This window comes from Nothobranchius furzeri, unplaced genomic scaffold (genome assembly GCF_043380555.1).
Source record: "Nothobranchius furzeri strain GRZ-AD unplaced genomic scaffold, NfurGRZ-RIMD1 Scf054, whole genome shotgun sequence".
NCBI classification, from domain to species: domain Eukaryota; kingdom Metazoa; phylum Chordata; class Actinopteri; order Cyprinodontiformes; family Nothobranchiidae; genus Nothobranchius; species Nothobranchius furzeri.
Genome location: NW_027223071.1, coordinates 251,180 through 265,583, shown reverse-complemented (window position 1 = coordinate 265,583; position 14,404 = coordinate 251,180). Strand labels below are relative to the sequence as shown.

General features: G+C 42.1%; 1 protein-coding gene across 1 annotated transcript in view; it reads left to right on the top strand.

Moving 5' to 3' along the window:
- The first annotated feature begins 4,955 nt into the window (after window positions 1-4,955).
- The window catches only part of LOC129164608 (collagen alpha-2(XI) chain), a 44,061-nt gene continuing 34,612 nt past the window's right edge, over window positions 4,956-14,404 (top strand). Inside the window, 5 exon segments of the mRNA XM_070547839.1 lie at window positions 4,956-4,998; window positions 5,225-5,386; window positions 6,907-7,117; window positions 7,286-7,448; window positions 7,580-7,702. Of these exon segments, the coding sequence (XP_070403940.1) occupies window positions 4,956-4,998; window positions 5,225-5,386; window positions 6,907-7,117; window positions 7,286-7,448; window positions 7,580-7,702 (702 nt within the window).

Below are 14,404 nucleotides of genomic sequence, written 5' to 3'. Positions count from 1 at the left end.
ATTTACACTTTTGTCATTTAACCGGAAGCATCGTGTGTGTGTGTGTGTGTGTGTGTGTGTGTGTGTGTGTGTGTGGCTGCAACCTTCCATGCAACAAGGGTTAATTAAATCAGTTTTACTGCCATATAGCGGTCATTTTGACGAATTTCAGTTAAATAAACATCAAACTTTAGTAGTTTCTCCTTTTATAAGGAACCTGCCTCCATGTGTAAATGTTGTTATGTGGCTGGTGTTGTCTGGAGAACAGCTCTGAGATAACTTCAGTCATTAAAACATTGTTTAAAGTCTCACTGACCCCAATTCAATCCAAGTTTATTTCTATTGCGCCAAATCACGACAAGAGTCGTCTCAAGGCACTTCACACTGCAAACATTCCGGTACAGGTCAGTTCATTAAGCTAATCCCATAGTTTAGTGTTCTATTATTCACCAACACATCATAATTTAGCTTTACCTTTTAAAGCTATTTTTATTAATAGCTCAGCTGAATGAGAATAAACCTTAATGAACAAATGAAATGTTAGAATCTGTTTAAATTAAATGTGAGCACATTTCATTTATTTAATGGCTTTATTCAGATATTTCTGAAACCTTCCACAAACCTTCCCACCCCAGCACACACACACGCACGCGCGCACGCAAGCACACACACACACACGCACGCACACACACTTCCTTCCATGCTTCAGACATAATGTTCTCTTCTAAATCTGCAAAATTCTTAAAAATTCTGTTTCAAAACAGATCTTAAATCGACATAAAATCTCCATTGATCATAACTCCACACTCTCTACCAAGTCTTCTGTTAAAAAACCCATTCAGATAACCTTTTCTCACATTTCTGCGTGAGCTTGTTCATTTAAACTCACATTACCCATTTTACCTGCATAATTTTAATTTCTTCATCTTGCACCCTCCCCTTTCCCCCTACCTGCTTCCCCTCGCTGATGCTTCTCTCCCCTTTTCTCTCTGGTGTAGAGTTACATTTGGCGGAGGTCTAGGCACCCATATGAATGCACCATTTGGCCTCTCTGGGTAAATATTATCATCTGCAGACCCATCTGAATAACTGTTAGCTCTGAAACACTGGGGGTTACCCAAACATAAGCACCTCTGAAGGGATTTGCAGGAAATGAGAACAAAAACAAGGAAACATCGCATCAAATTTTATCCTATTTTCCTGTAAAATGTTCACTCCATCCGATGTTATAGCATTACTACGTTCATCCATCTTTTATTGTCAGGGTTGCAGGTGGATTCAACTCTTTTTTTCAGAATCTGCTTTGAAGAAATCCTGAGTTAAGTTTTGTAGCTAAAATAAGTTTGGTGGATTTTCACTTTTAACTTTCTGACTTTCTACAAGAGTTTGTTATACTTAACCCAGCGGTGTCCTCGGTGGTAAAGGGGGTCCCTAACAGCTGTGCTAGCTGTGATTTTACACATCTCAAGGTCAAATTACTTCATTTCTATATAAATATTTAGCTTTTTGGGGCACTAGAGTTTATTATTGTGGCTTTAGATCTTGCATTGATTTAACCAGAGAAAAGCATCAGTGACCCTGTAAGTTTATTATGGGGAGTGCCGCAGCAGGGCTGGCTGCAAATGGATTTAATTGACTGTTAAAAACTAAACTGGCTCTCTGCTGCAGCTCGAACACAGACCGAGGGAGGAAAACTGGGAAAATGTGAATACAGGTTCCTGTTTTAGTTCTATGGCTGCCTCACTTTAAACCTGTCCGTAACTGGTTTAACTGGGATAATTAGATTTAGTGGCTGCGCAGTGGCACAGTGGTTAGAGCTGCTGGGGGACTTCAATGCTCACGTGGGCAATGACAGCATGACCTGGAGGGGTGTGATTGGGAGGAACAGCCCGCCTGATCTGAACTCAAGTGGTGTTTCATTATTGGATTTCTGTGCAAGCTGCAGTTTTCCCATAACGAACACCATGTTCGAACATAAGGATGCCCATCGGTACACTTGGTACCAGGGCAGCCTAGGTCGCAGGTTGATGATAGACTTTGTAGTCGTATCATCTGACCTGTGGCCGTATGTTTTGGACACTCAAGTGAAGAGAGGAGCTGTCAACTGACCACCTGGTGGTGAGTTGGATCAGATGGCAGGGGAAGATGCTGCGTAGACCTGGCAGACCCAAACGCATAGTGAGGGTCTGCTGGGAACGCCTGGCAGAAGAACCTGTTAAGACGGTCTTCAACTCCCACCTCCGGCAGAGCGTTGACCGCGTCCCAAGAGCAGTGGGGGTCATCGAATCCGAGTGGGCCTTGTTCCACTCTGCGATTGTTGAGGCGGCTGTTGCTAGCTGTGGTTGCAAGGTGGCCGGTGTCAGTCGTGGTGGCAACCCCCGTGCTCGCTGGTGGACACCAGAGGTTCGGGGAGCCGTCAGGCTGAAGAAGGAGGCCTACAGGGCGTGGCTGGTCTGTGGATCTCCTGAGGCAGCAGACAGGTACCGGATAGCCAAGCGGGGTGCAGTAGTGGCAGTTGCCGAGGAAAAATCTCGGGCGTGGGAGGAGTTTGGTGAGGCCATGGAGAAAGTCTATCGATCGGCTCCAAAGAGGTTCTGGCAAACTGTCAGGAGAGGAAGGCAGCAACTCGCTCACACTGTTTACAGTGGGGATGGGGAGCTGCTGACGTCAACTGGGGCTATGGTCGGACGATAGAAGGAATACTTTGAGGAGCTCCTCAATCCCACCTACGCGCATTCCGAGGAGGAACCAGAGCCGGGAGACCTGGGGATGGACTGTCCATTCTCGGGGGCAGAAGTTGCTGAGGTAGTCAAACAATTACACAGCGGCGGAGCCCCGGGGGCAGATGAGGTTTGTCCTGGGTATCTCAAGGCTATGGATGTTGTAGGGCTGTCATGGTTGACACGTCTCTACAACATTGCGTGGTCATCGGGAGCAGTTCCTGTGGAGTGGCAGACCGGGGTGGTGGTCCCCATCTTTAAGACGGGTGACCTGAGGGTGTGTTCCAACTATAGGGGGATCGCACTCCTCAGCCTCCCTGGAAAGGTCTACTCCAAGGTACTGGAGAGGAGGGTCCGATCGATAGTTGAATTTCAGATTGAGGAGGAGCAATGTGGTTTTCGTCCTGGCCGTGGAACTGTGGACCAGCTCTACACCCTTGCAAGGGTGATGGAGGGGGCATGGGAGTTTGCCCAACCAATCCACATGTGCTTTGTGGATTTGGAGAAGGCTTATGACCGTGTCCCCAGGGGCACCCTGTGGGGGACGCTCCAGGAGTATGGGGTGGGTGGCTTTCTGTTAAGGGCCATTCAGTCCCTTTACCAGAGGAGCGTGAGTTTGGTCCGCATAGCCGGTAGTAAGTCGGACCTGTTCCCGGTGAGGGTTGGACTCCGCCAGGGCTGCCCTTTTTCACCGGTTCTGTTCATTACCTTTATGGACAGAATTTCTAGGCGCAGCCGTGGTGTGGAGTGTGTCGAGTTTGGTGGCAGGAGAATCTCGTCTCTGCTTTTTGCGGATGATGTGGTCCTCCTAGCTTCATCCAGCTCTGACCTTCAGCTCTTGCTGGGTAGGTTTGCGGCCGAATGTGAAGCGGCTGGGATGAGGATCAGCACCTCCAAATCTGAGACCATGGTTCTCGACCGGAAAAGGGTGGCTTGCCACCTCCGGGTCGGGGGAGAGGTCCTACCTCAAGTGGAGGAGTTTAAGTATCTCGGGGTCTTGTTCACGAGTGAGGGTAGGAGGGATCAGGAGATCGACAGGCGGATTGGTTCGGCGTCTGCAGTGATGCGGACGCTGAGCCGATCTGTCGTGGTGAAGAGGGAGCTGAGCCAGAAAGCCAGGCTCTCGATTTACCGGTCGATCTACGTCCCAATCCTCACCTATGGTCATGAGCTTTGGGTAATGACCGAAAGAACGAGATCGCGAATACAAGCGGCCAAAATGAGTTTCCTCCGTAGGGTGGCCGGGCTCAGCCTTAGAGATAGGGTGAGGAGCTTGGACATTCGGGAGGGACTCGGAGTAGAACCGCTGCTCCTCCGGATCGAAAGGAGTCAGTTGAGGTGGTTTGGGTATCTGGTCAGGATGCCTTCTGGATGCCTCCCTGGGGAAGTTTTTCGGGCATGTCCTGCCGGCAGGAGGCCCCTGGGTCGACCCAGGACACGTTGGAGAGGTTACATCTCCAATCTGGTCCGGGAACGCCTTGGGGTCCTGCCGGAGGAGCTGGTGGAGAAGGCCGGGGAGAGGACGGTCTGGAGCTCCCTAGTTGGGATGCTGCCCCCGCGACCCGGACCCGGATAAGCGGAGGAAGACGACGACGACCTAAGTTATACTTTTGTAATGCATGCCAGTGTTTGGTTTTTAAACCTTTGTTGATTTTGCTTTAGTTATTAGTGATGTTCCTAGACAGCAGGGCAGAGTAGCCATGAAGAGATACTGATGAAACTATTCATGTTAGAATGAGCAATTATTTAAAAAACAGCGTTAATATGGGAATGTGTGTTCAAGTTAGTTCTGAGATGCATGTTTTGTTTTATGTCAGCACTTGTGTGTAAATAAAATTTGTCTTTTTTAAAGAGTCGGTATTGTTTATTTGAAGTGTGTCAGGAGGCTGCAGCTCAGACTGGAGGTGGGTAAGCAAACTAGTTTAGAGTGTGACAGGATGATAGACTGGCTCACTGTCTAACTCTGTATTAGTGTTATATTAGAGCATCACAGGAGTTTGTGTGGATTTCAACATTTTAGATCCCATATTTATGTCATATGAATAGTAACATGACTGTGATACCAAATAAATATTAATTTGACTCAGTACTTTATCACATCAACAGCCACTCGTCCCAGCTGCTAACAGACGAGATCGTCTTCATTCAGATGGAAGCTGAGCTTTGCTGTGCCCACCGTGCACTCGCTCATAAATGGTGGTTGGACTGTTGCCCATCTCCTCCAGCACAGAGCATCCTTTCTTATAGTTTACCTAAATGTTCAGTGAACACCTCCCATACTACATCCCGTATCACATTAGTACAGCTGAAACATTTAACATCAACTTTATTAAAAGCAGGGTCAGTAGAGCTGTAAAGTTGTTGGAAACAATAGCTGCATTATTCATCAAACTATAGCTTGCTTAATGGTATGTATGAAATTGTAATTGTACGTCAAGTTTAAGCTACATAACATTTGATTAAGTGTTCATTGTTTGTTTATTTAGCAATAAAATTAATTTCTTCACTTGTTTCTCTTTTATCAGATCCAGTTGATGTGCTGCGGGCTCTGCAGGTTCCCTCTCTCCCCGAGGGTGTGAAGAAAGTCCCTGGCTTCTGCACATCCCGTCGCTCCAGCAGCCCTGATCATGCTTACCGCATCACCAAGAAGGCCCAGATCTCTGCCCCCACCAAGCAGCTCTTCTCAGGTAGTTCTCAGACTGATGCATAGTATTTAAGGTGACTGCTTCACAATAAAGATATTTATTTGTATATACTAAGTCATGTTTTAATATAGGTTTCATGATTTCACATAAAGAGATACTAAATTGATGGTTTTTTCTTCATATTTTCTAATGGTAAAAATTTTTATGGAATTTTTATTTTTGTAGTGGACAAAGTAGTGAATCTCATTAAATGTCATAGAAACAAATCTTTATGCTTTATATGAACGGATGACAAATAGAAAAACATAAATTACCTGGCTATTCCAGTTTAAATGTGAAATTTTGTTAAGTAAAAAATTTTTGAGTCAAAATAAAAGTTATTTAATATTTATAAACATTAAGACGTGCAGTAATGCTTTACTTTTTTGTAAGAAGAATTATGAAAAACATCTTATCAAAACGCCTCATTCATTCAATCATTCATTCGTTGGTTGAACTTCAGAGGAAGCGCACGTGACCTTCAGGACAACTTCAGGCTAGGGCTAAGCTAGCTTTTATGGGCACGGATACAAGCCAAGATATTTGTCATAATAGATAGTTGGCGGTTTTTTAACATTTATTTTGTTGTTTTACCGTGAGTAACTGCGTAATATTAAGTAAAGGACAGGAAATAGTAGCGAATACAAACATTTATGCTTTCTAGCTAGCTAACGAGCAGCTAATGTTAGCTATCTATCGCTAAACGACTTTCCGCCTTCTTTGTCCTGATTTCTCCCATTAATATATTCATGTAAGTTTTGATGATGATGATATATTTAGATGAAAGATACGATGAACGTTTGTTTTGTGAAGCAAAGGTTTGCTTATAAATTCGAGGCTAGAGTATTTTGAATACTCTTAATTTCCCTCTGGGATTAATAACGTACATTTGATTTGGATTGTTTTATAATGTGAAACGTAATTATTGCAGCTTGCTAACTAGCTTAGCTTTGAATTAATTTTGAAGCCTTTTAAATTTCAGAGAGAAAGTTTGTGCTTTGTTCTGATTTGTTAATTTGATAATTATGTGATTCTGCACTTGTGAATAGAAAATAAAAAGCCTCACTTATGTTAAGTAAAATCTTCTTAAGTACAAAATGATTTCCAGCTCTTTTTATGTTTGTTATTTTTTTGTACAGCCTGTTATTATTAGCTCACATCTTGATTCGTTCTGATGCATTTTAGTGTGGGTGAATTTCTCTCATTGCTTTATTTTCAGCGGTGCCACCAAACACAGCTCCTAGTGTCTTGTCTACTTTTTTGTGAACTATCACTTCTCATTTAGATGTTACCTGTATCTTTGATCAGTTCTTTCTATTTTATTTCCCTTATTCAAGTATTCAGTATAGTCACTTATTCACAGCACCAGAGAGCCACTATATTTTATACACAGGGTATGGGTAATCTAAACACACTTTTTTCTAAAGGGCACATTTATATGATTTATTAAATCTTTTTATTGGGGCATTTCTACCTTTTCTGCTAATATTTATTAAGTTTTTTATCTTTCCTTCCACCTTTAGGGCGTTTCCCAGAGAACTTCTCCATCATGGCTCTGATAAAGGCCCAGGCTGGTCTCCAAGCTTTCCTCCTCTCTATCTACAGTGAGCAGGGCATTCAGCAACTGGGCATTGAAATGGGACGCTCGCCTGTTTTTCTGTACGAAGACCAGAATGGAAAGCCAGCTCCTGAGGACTACCCGCTTTTCAAAGGCATCAACCTGGCTGATGGCAAGTCAGTAACCAGCAACACCAGTTTGTGACTGATTGAGATGAGTTATTTGTGGTTATGTGGGTGGTGGTGGTTAGGAATAGTATGATCTGCATGATGTAGGAGATGGTTGGTTTCTTTATTCTTTATTTGACATAAATGTTTGCTCACGGATTCTTCTTCTGTCACTAGGTGGCATCGCATTGCCTTCTCCGTTTCCAAGAAAAACGTGACTCTGCTGTTGGACTGCAAGAAGAAGATGACCCGTCCTCTTCCCCGGGGCAACAATGCTGTGATTGACACCAATGGCATCACAGTGTTTGGAGCTCGTCTGCTTGATGAGGAGGTTTTCCAGGTCAGAATCTTGAGAAAGTAAACCTTATTGTTAGGTGACTGAAAGCACTTCCACTGGTTCTACAAAGTTTAAACATTTCTGTTGAGTCTGAGATCATCAATAAATTATAATTGTTTTTGTTTGTTTTACAGGGAGACATCCAGCAGCTGTTAATTGCCTCCAACCCTCAGGCGGCCTATGACTTCTGTGAACACTACAGTCCTGACTGTGACTCCCCTCTTCCCAAGACCCAGGCTCAGGACCCAAACACATACGTGAGTAACACCACAGAACAAGTCCATGCAAATATAAGTTTCACCAAGGTAGAATAGCTCGAATAACCATTATTCTTCCCAAATTCGATCGACATTTATGTAGTTACAAAATGTCACACAGCCACATGGAAATCTAATTAGAACTAGCAAGACAAATGAGTAATTTGACCTAAAGTAAAAATCCTCAGACGGATATTGTACGCTGTACACTTTTAATTTTAGGCTCATTTATAGCTCCAGTAAAGCTGACCCAATAAGAGTCTGGGGACTTTATTTACGAGGGTCATGTTCTCCATAGACTTGAATGACAAAGTAATGTAAGGACAAAAATTAACTGCATCTAGATTGGATTTTTTTATTAAACCTTTTTCCCTTGAAAATAAATGGCTGCTTTTGTAGCGTAACCCTGGGTCCACACCGGGGGCATCAGCGGCACAAAACTGCAGCAAGACGTTTTTTTTTACTAGGTGCGTTAATCCACACTGCAAGCGATGCGGCATCTCTAACGTCCTCCTTGCTGGGCTTGTGAAGTCATCAAATCCCTTAAGACTTAATTCACCATTAAAGCAGGAAGAGGAAAAAGGACATCACATCCATGAAGAAAAACACGCTGTTGCGCTTCTTGAAAGATACTGGGACTAAATAAGCCGTGAGATCACACGTATAGATGTTATCTTATCTACATAGATAAGAAAGCACATCTCTGCAATAGGCTTTTATTTTGAAAATTACCGGACGTATTACACTGATACCAAGTGTGAATTCCTGTCTAGCCCTGTGTTATTTGCTGAAATTGACGCATCCCAAAAAGCGGCCCACGGCTAAAATATAACCCTGTCATGCATTTAGCAGCACACCACCACCTGAAAAGTTGGGTGCCATTGCCAGTTTGGATCAAACCCATAGACTGTATGGATTATATTTGAATTTGCAACGTTCTGATGCTGTTCAGCGCCACTGATGCCCCCAGTGTGGCCCCAGGGAAGATCAGGGGAAAAAAAAGAAGAGAAATATTTACAATAAGTTAAAAGTCCAACAAAATACCAGAGGCCACCCAACAGCGTAGACATTTCTATTCACTTTTTTGCCACTGGTGGTGTGGTCCAGTGGTTTTTACTCACGTTTCCCATTACAAAAAAAAATATTTGTAATTTTGCCATTTTCCTTTTACCTTTTTAAAGGAAAATTGTTTAGATTTTTTATTTATCATTAACTATATTTAGTAACAAAGCTTCAGCAGATGGACAGGCTGGTTAAAAGGTCCTCAGGCTCAGATTGGGTCATCTGATAACATCATCAAAGTCCTGCTCACCCTTTCTGTCTTCCTCGTGCATCCTCGTCTCATCAGCAGCAACAGGTTGTATCCATCCGATTTTCCCCTCACCATCACAATCTGTGTGTCCTGTGGTATTTAGAATAAACTTATGTTGCTCATCGTTTACTTCAAATAGATGCAGATCGAGCTAGATCCAAAGAGGCAGAACAGTACTCCTGCACACTGCCAACATGCAGTGGGAATTTATGTGCAATATTTCAGTGATTACATCATCTGAGATTGTAATCACTGAAATATTGCACATAAACAAGCTTGCTCCTGATATTTAGAAAAGCCGGATAGTCATGTTCCTTACAAAACTTTTCCCACTATAATGGACATTTTAATCACGATACACACTTTCAGTAGTGGACTAGCTGTCACTGTTTCCCGCTCTACTGCAATGGAACACAGAAAGGTAGGGGAAAAGGATGATACAATAAAACATGAACCCCTCCTTGTTTTATTCTGATAGATTGAAATGAAGAGAACCAGCTGAACACATAATTTATGGAAATTAAATTCAGATGATTATTCTGGTAAAGTTGTGACATAAAATTTGGCTAAAGTTTGATGTAGGAGGGGTCTTCTGAGACTGGTTGTGCACATCACATGCATAATAGGCTTTGCAAGCTTTTCCCAGAGTCGACATTCCTCATCGTCATTATCACAGATTTATGTAAACAAATAAATTTCATCTGCATTCATTCATTCAAAATACATGTTTCCAAGCTTGCATGCCTGGTCTGAATCAGTGGGTGTTTCTCAATGCCAAGGAACCTTGCCTTGATGTCTTGGCCCCGCCCCGGTTGCCTAGGAGATAGAAAGGTAGCGCGACTCAGGGTTGCGAATGACCACAGTCACCAACTCTTTGAACTGTGTGTACTGAAACTCTAATTTCCCTCTGGGATTAATAAAGTATCTGATTTGATTTGATCAACGGCCGCCAAGACGTGTTCCAATGTTCATGTTCTACCGAGGCGTGTGTTCTCCGTTTGTTAGCCGCTAGTTGAGCAGGATACACGGGAGGTGTCTTGTAGCCTAGCCTTGGTCAAAAATTGCCCACAATACACCTCTGCATTTTCAAAAAGACGGCGGACCAGAAGCCGGCAGCTACTTCAGGGACAATTTTCAAATTTAAAAGTAAGTCCGCTAATTTAAATGTTTTTTTTAGATCCAAAGAAGTAGGGCTGCTCAATAAATCGAATTTTAATCACGATTACGATCTGAGTTTTGAACGATTATAAAAAACAAAACAAGCCGATTATTTGCTCCTCCCGCCTGCGCTGCGCCGAGTTGCAAATTAAGCGCTCCTCCCACAGTGTTGCCAACTTTGTGACTTTGACGCTATTTCTAGCAGCTTTTCAGACCCCCTTCTTGACTTTTTAACTTAAAAGTACCTAGCGAAAACCTCAGAAACATCTCTGGTAACCCTTAGCTACTTTCTGGATAACTGTCGTCGACATTTCCTGCAGGTTAGCTAAACACTCCGCCTGCTCTCCGGACCGTTCTTCAGGACATTAGGAAAGGGAATGATGTAGTGATGTGTCGGTCGCTAAAGAGACGGCTCTCAGAGCCGGCTCCCTGTTGGAGTAACCAGAGCGAGTGACACACACACCGCACCTGCGGACTCCTGAGCCACTAAAACGGCTAAATGTGCGCGTGCGGCGTGCTAAACACACGAGCAGCTTGCCCTGATTGCTGTGAGACCGGGTTGGGGGGTGGGGGGTGCAGCTGTGGTTGGGACAATTATTACATTAATTGATGGACTTGTAAATAAATAGTTTATAAATAAGGTAGAAATAGATAGAAATAAGTTCCTCACGCTGATAAATAATAACTAATCTCTCTGAGGACACGGTGCTAGTGCACTCTCCAGCAGCACCTTGACACGACTAAAAACGTATTATGCAACATTTTGTGAACATCAATTTATTTGTGTTTATTTGTTATAAATGCCACTGTATAATTCTTGCTGTCAGTATTTGCAAGATATTGGTATTTGGGTCTGTACTGGTTAGACTTAAATGAGTTAAACCAAGGTCTATAGACCTTGGGTCATAAACTATGAGCTATAAGTATATTGGTCTTTTTATACTGGGAATCAGGAGTTATTTTAGTGATCATCTTGTTTCTTATTTTTGTCCTGATTGTGCCCTGAGCAATTTTATGACTGAATAAAAACAAATAAAATCAACATAAATTGAAAAATCGTCCTAAATAATCGTGATCTCAATTTCAGTCACCATAATCGTGATTATTATTTTTGCCATAATCGAGCAGCCCTACAAAGAAGTTATCTATGGTTGGTTAGTTGCTTAGTAGTTGCAGCTTCGGTGGCTAGCAGTTAGTAACTCACTTATATTTTTTATTTAACAAATATATACACAATTTAAAAAGTAAAAGGCTCGAGTCGTTATATATTTATATTGAAACTAATACGTATAAAATATAATGTAATCTCCTGTGCCACATGACTTTACGTGACCGCTGTGGAAGCTGCGGTCACGTGATGCAAGTCTTTTCTAGTCTTTCCCCTAGGAATTTTTCCAGCTGTGGTGGTGGTGGTGGGAGGGGTGAAATTATGACACGTCTCACCTTTATGTTAATATTGTTTTATTTGATGCACTCCACTTTGAACTGCACCAATCCAGCAACTGCTGCATTTTAATAACTAGTATTAAAGGTGATTACACCAATATTTGCACAAGAATAATTTTTGTTTTAAACTCTGTGACACACTTTGCAGGGGGATTTGGCGTTTAATTTTTCTTGGTGTCGGGAAAAACATCTCCTTCTGCCCCCTTTATTTGACTTTCTGCCCCCTTTATTTTGGTCCAAGATCATTACTGGGCTGGCCCTCTTAAAAACCTTCTACACCCATGCTTAGTAGACTTAATGAAGTATTTTTAAGCCAGTATAAAAATGACTGAAACACAAATGTACATGTTTGGCATTATTAGGGCTGGGGGTAAACGATTATTTTTAAAACGATTATTCTGACGATTATTTTATCGAATAGTCGACTATTCTAATGACTATTTAGAAAATTAATCTAATGATTATTTTTCTATTGCACAATTAACAAAAACCAGAAAATCTCAAATAAATTCCTCAAAAAAATTGATAAATTCTTACTGTAAGAGAATAAACACTACAGGCCTTCCATTTTGTATAACACTGCTTTTTTTGTGTTGGTTGGTTATGTTCTGATGACGTGTAGAACTTGGGAGTGCAGGCTGCTGCCTGAGAGGTGGTAGAAGATATAGTGTCTCCATGCTGCTTTGTTTTGGTCACTTATGTGCGTGAGGCGAGTGGTCTTACGGGTTAAACCAAACTCAGGTGATATTTTACACTAAACCGAAAACCCACAACACTCTAAATGTAATAAAAGGGAGATCTACACCACAAAAAAGATGAACTCTAAACCAAAACGTAACAGCTTATCCCAACGCAAGAAGCTGTTAGCGAAGATGCTAACAGTAGCTTTACCAACATTAAGTTCAAGTTACCAAGTTTAAATAAACCAAAAACACCCGGCAGCAAACAGACCAGCACGGAGGAGAGACTGCTACCACCAAAACAGCTCTCCTCGTGTCTGAAAGAAGCTCCTTAATGAAGGGAGAAGCACTCCCGGTGATTTTCTACATCTGCGGTAGACACGAAGCAGCGCATCTGACCCCGGAAGTTGTCCGTTGCTGGGAGACGAAGGGGCAAAACAGGAAAATAATCTAGTAGTGGACGGACGTTGTTCCGGGTCTTCTGTATTTGGCGGAGATGTTAGTGAAGGTGGAGAAGAGGGCGAACTAGAGGAAAAACAGGCAGATTCCTCCTCTATTTACAAACTCCTGGGGATGCAACAAGTGAGCGCGGTGCGTCGACTTCCGGATCTGACGTCGACAAATTTTTAGAATCGAGCCGTCGACTTCGTCAAGGCTTCGCTACAGCCCTAGGCATTATTGACCAATACCTTTGATTTAATTTATTTGTTAAGAACATCAAGATACATAACAGTGAACATTATAATAAAGTACATTTTTCTAGTGCCGAGAGGAAACAACCCATAGAAGCACTGATTTGTTCTCATTTCAGAGAAAAATAGAACAGGTCAGATGCACCTAATAAATAAAATTACTAACAACTAACAAACTCAGGAATCTGTTTCTTTGCTTCATTGTTCTGGTGCTGAAAACATCACTAATGCGGATCAAAGGACATCGATGAATGCACCTCCTATTTATAATTTGGAAATTAGTGGGTGTGGTATACATCAATACATTATTTTAAATCTGAAATTGATATGGATTGATCAGAAGTTGTTTATTTATAAGCTATTGTTTATTTGAAAACTATTTACAGAGTTTACAGAGCAGCCTCAGAATTGAGATTAAACATTTTTATCACAATAGTAAAGGAACTATTACAGAACAAGTTTTTCAATTAAATAAGAACATTAATATTTAAGTGCATGAATTAATACATCTGAACTCATGCAGTAGGAACTAGGAAATATGAAATACTAGAACCAGACACAACTTTTTAATTTTGTTTTTATTTTAATTTGATTAAACAGAAGTTTTTCCTAACGTTGTTGGCATTTTTCCCACACACAGTTAAACAAAACAATGTTTATTAAGGTGTGTGTGTGTTTGTGTGCGCGCGTGCGCGCGTGCGTGTGTGTGTGTAAGAGAGATAGAGAGAGAGAGAGTTAAAATTTAAAAAACCCGACCGGAGCGGAGGCAGTGACTGACGCGACGCAATCCGTTTTTAGCTCTGTCTTGTCAAATGCACCACGTACGTTACAAAAAAAAAAGTAGCTTTAAATATTCAACCGAAAAAGAGGCGAGCTGAAGAAAACCTAGGGAGTTCAGAAGAAACATGTGCAACAGTGAAGCAAGCGCAGAGAGATCCGTTGTCTGTGTGCGTGCGTGGCGGGCGCTCGATGTGACTGGCCAATCACAGAGCGTGAAGACAGTCAGTTACCCAATCAGGATTTTCCTTCAGCACGGTTACAGATTTTTACGAGTTTTACTTGTTTAATGCTCGTATTCGTCAAAAATGCTTTATTCAATTCAATTCAATTTTATTTATAAAGCGCCAAATCACGACAAGAGTCGTCTCAAGGCTCTTCACATAATAAACATTCCAATCCAGGTCAGTTCATTAAGCCAATCAGAAAAAATGTTTCCTATATAAGGAACCCAGCAAATTGCATCAAGTCACTGACTAGGGTCAGTGACTTCACAGCAATCCTCATACTAAGCAAGCATATAGCGACAGTGGAGAGGAAAACTCCCTTTTAACAGGAAGAAATCTCCAGAGAATCCTGGCTCAGTATAAGCAGCCATCCACCACGACTCACTGGGGATCGAGAAGACAGAGCGCGC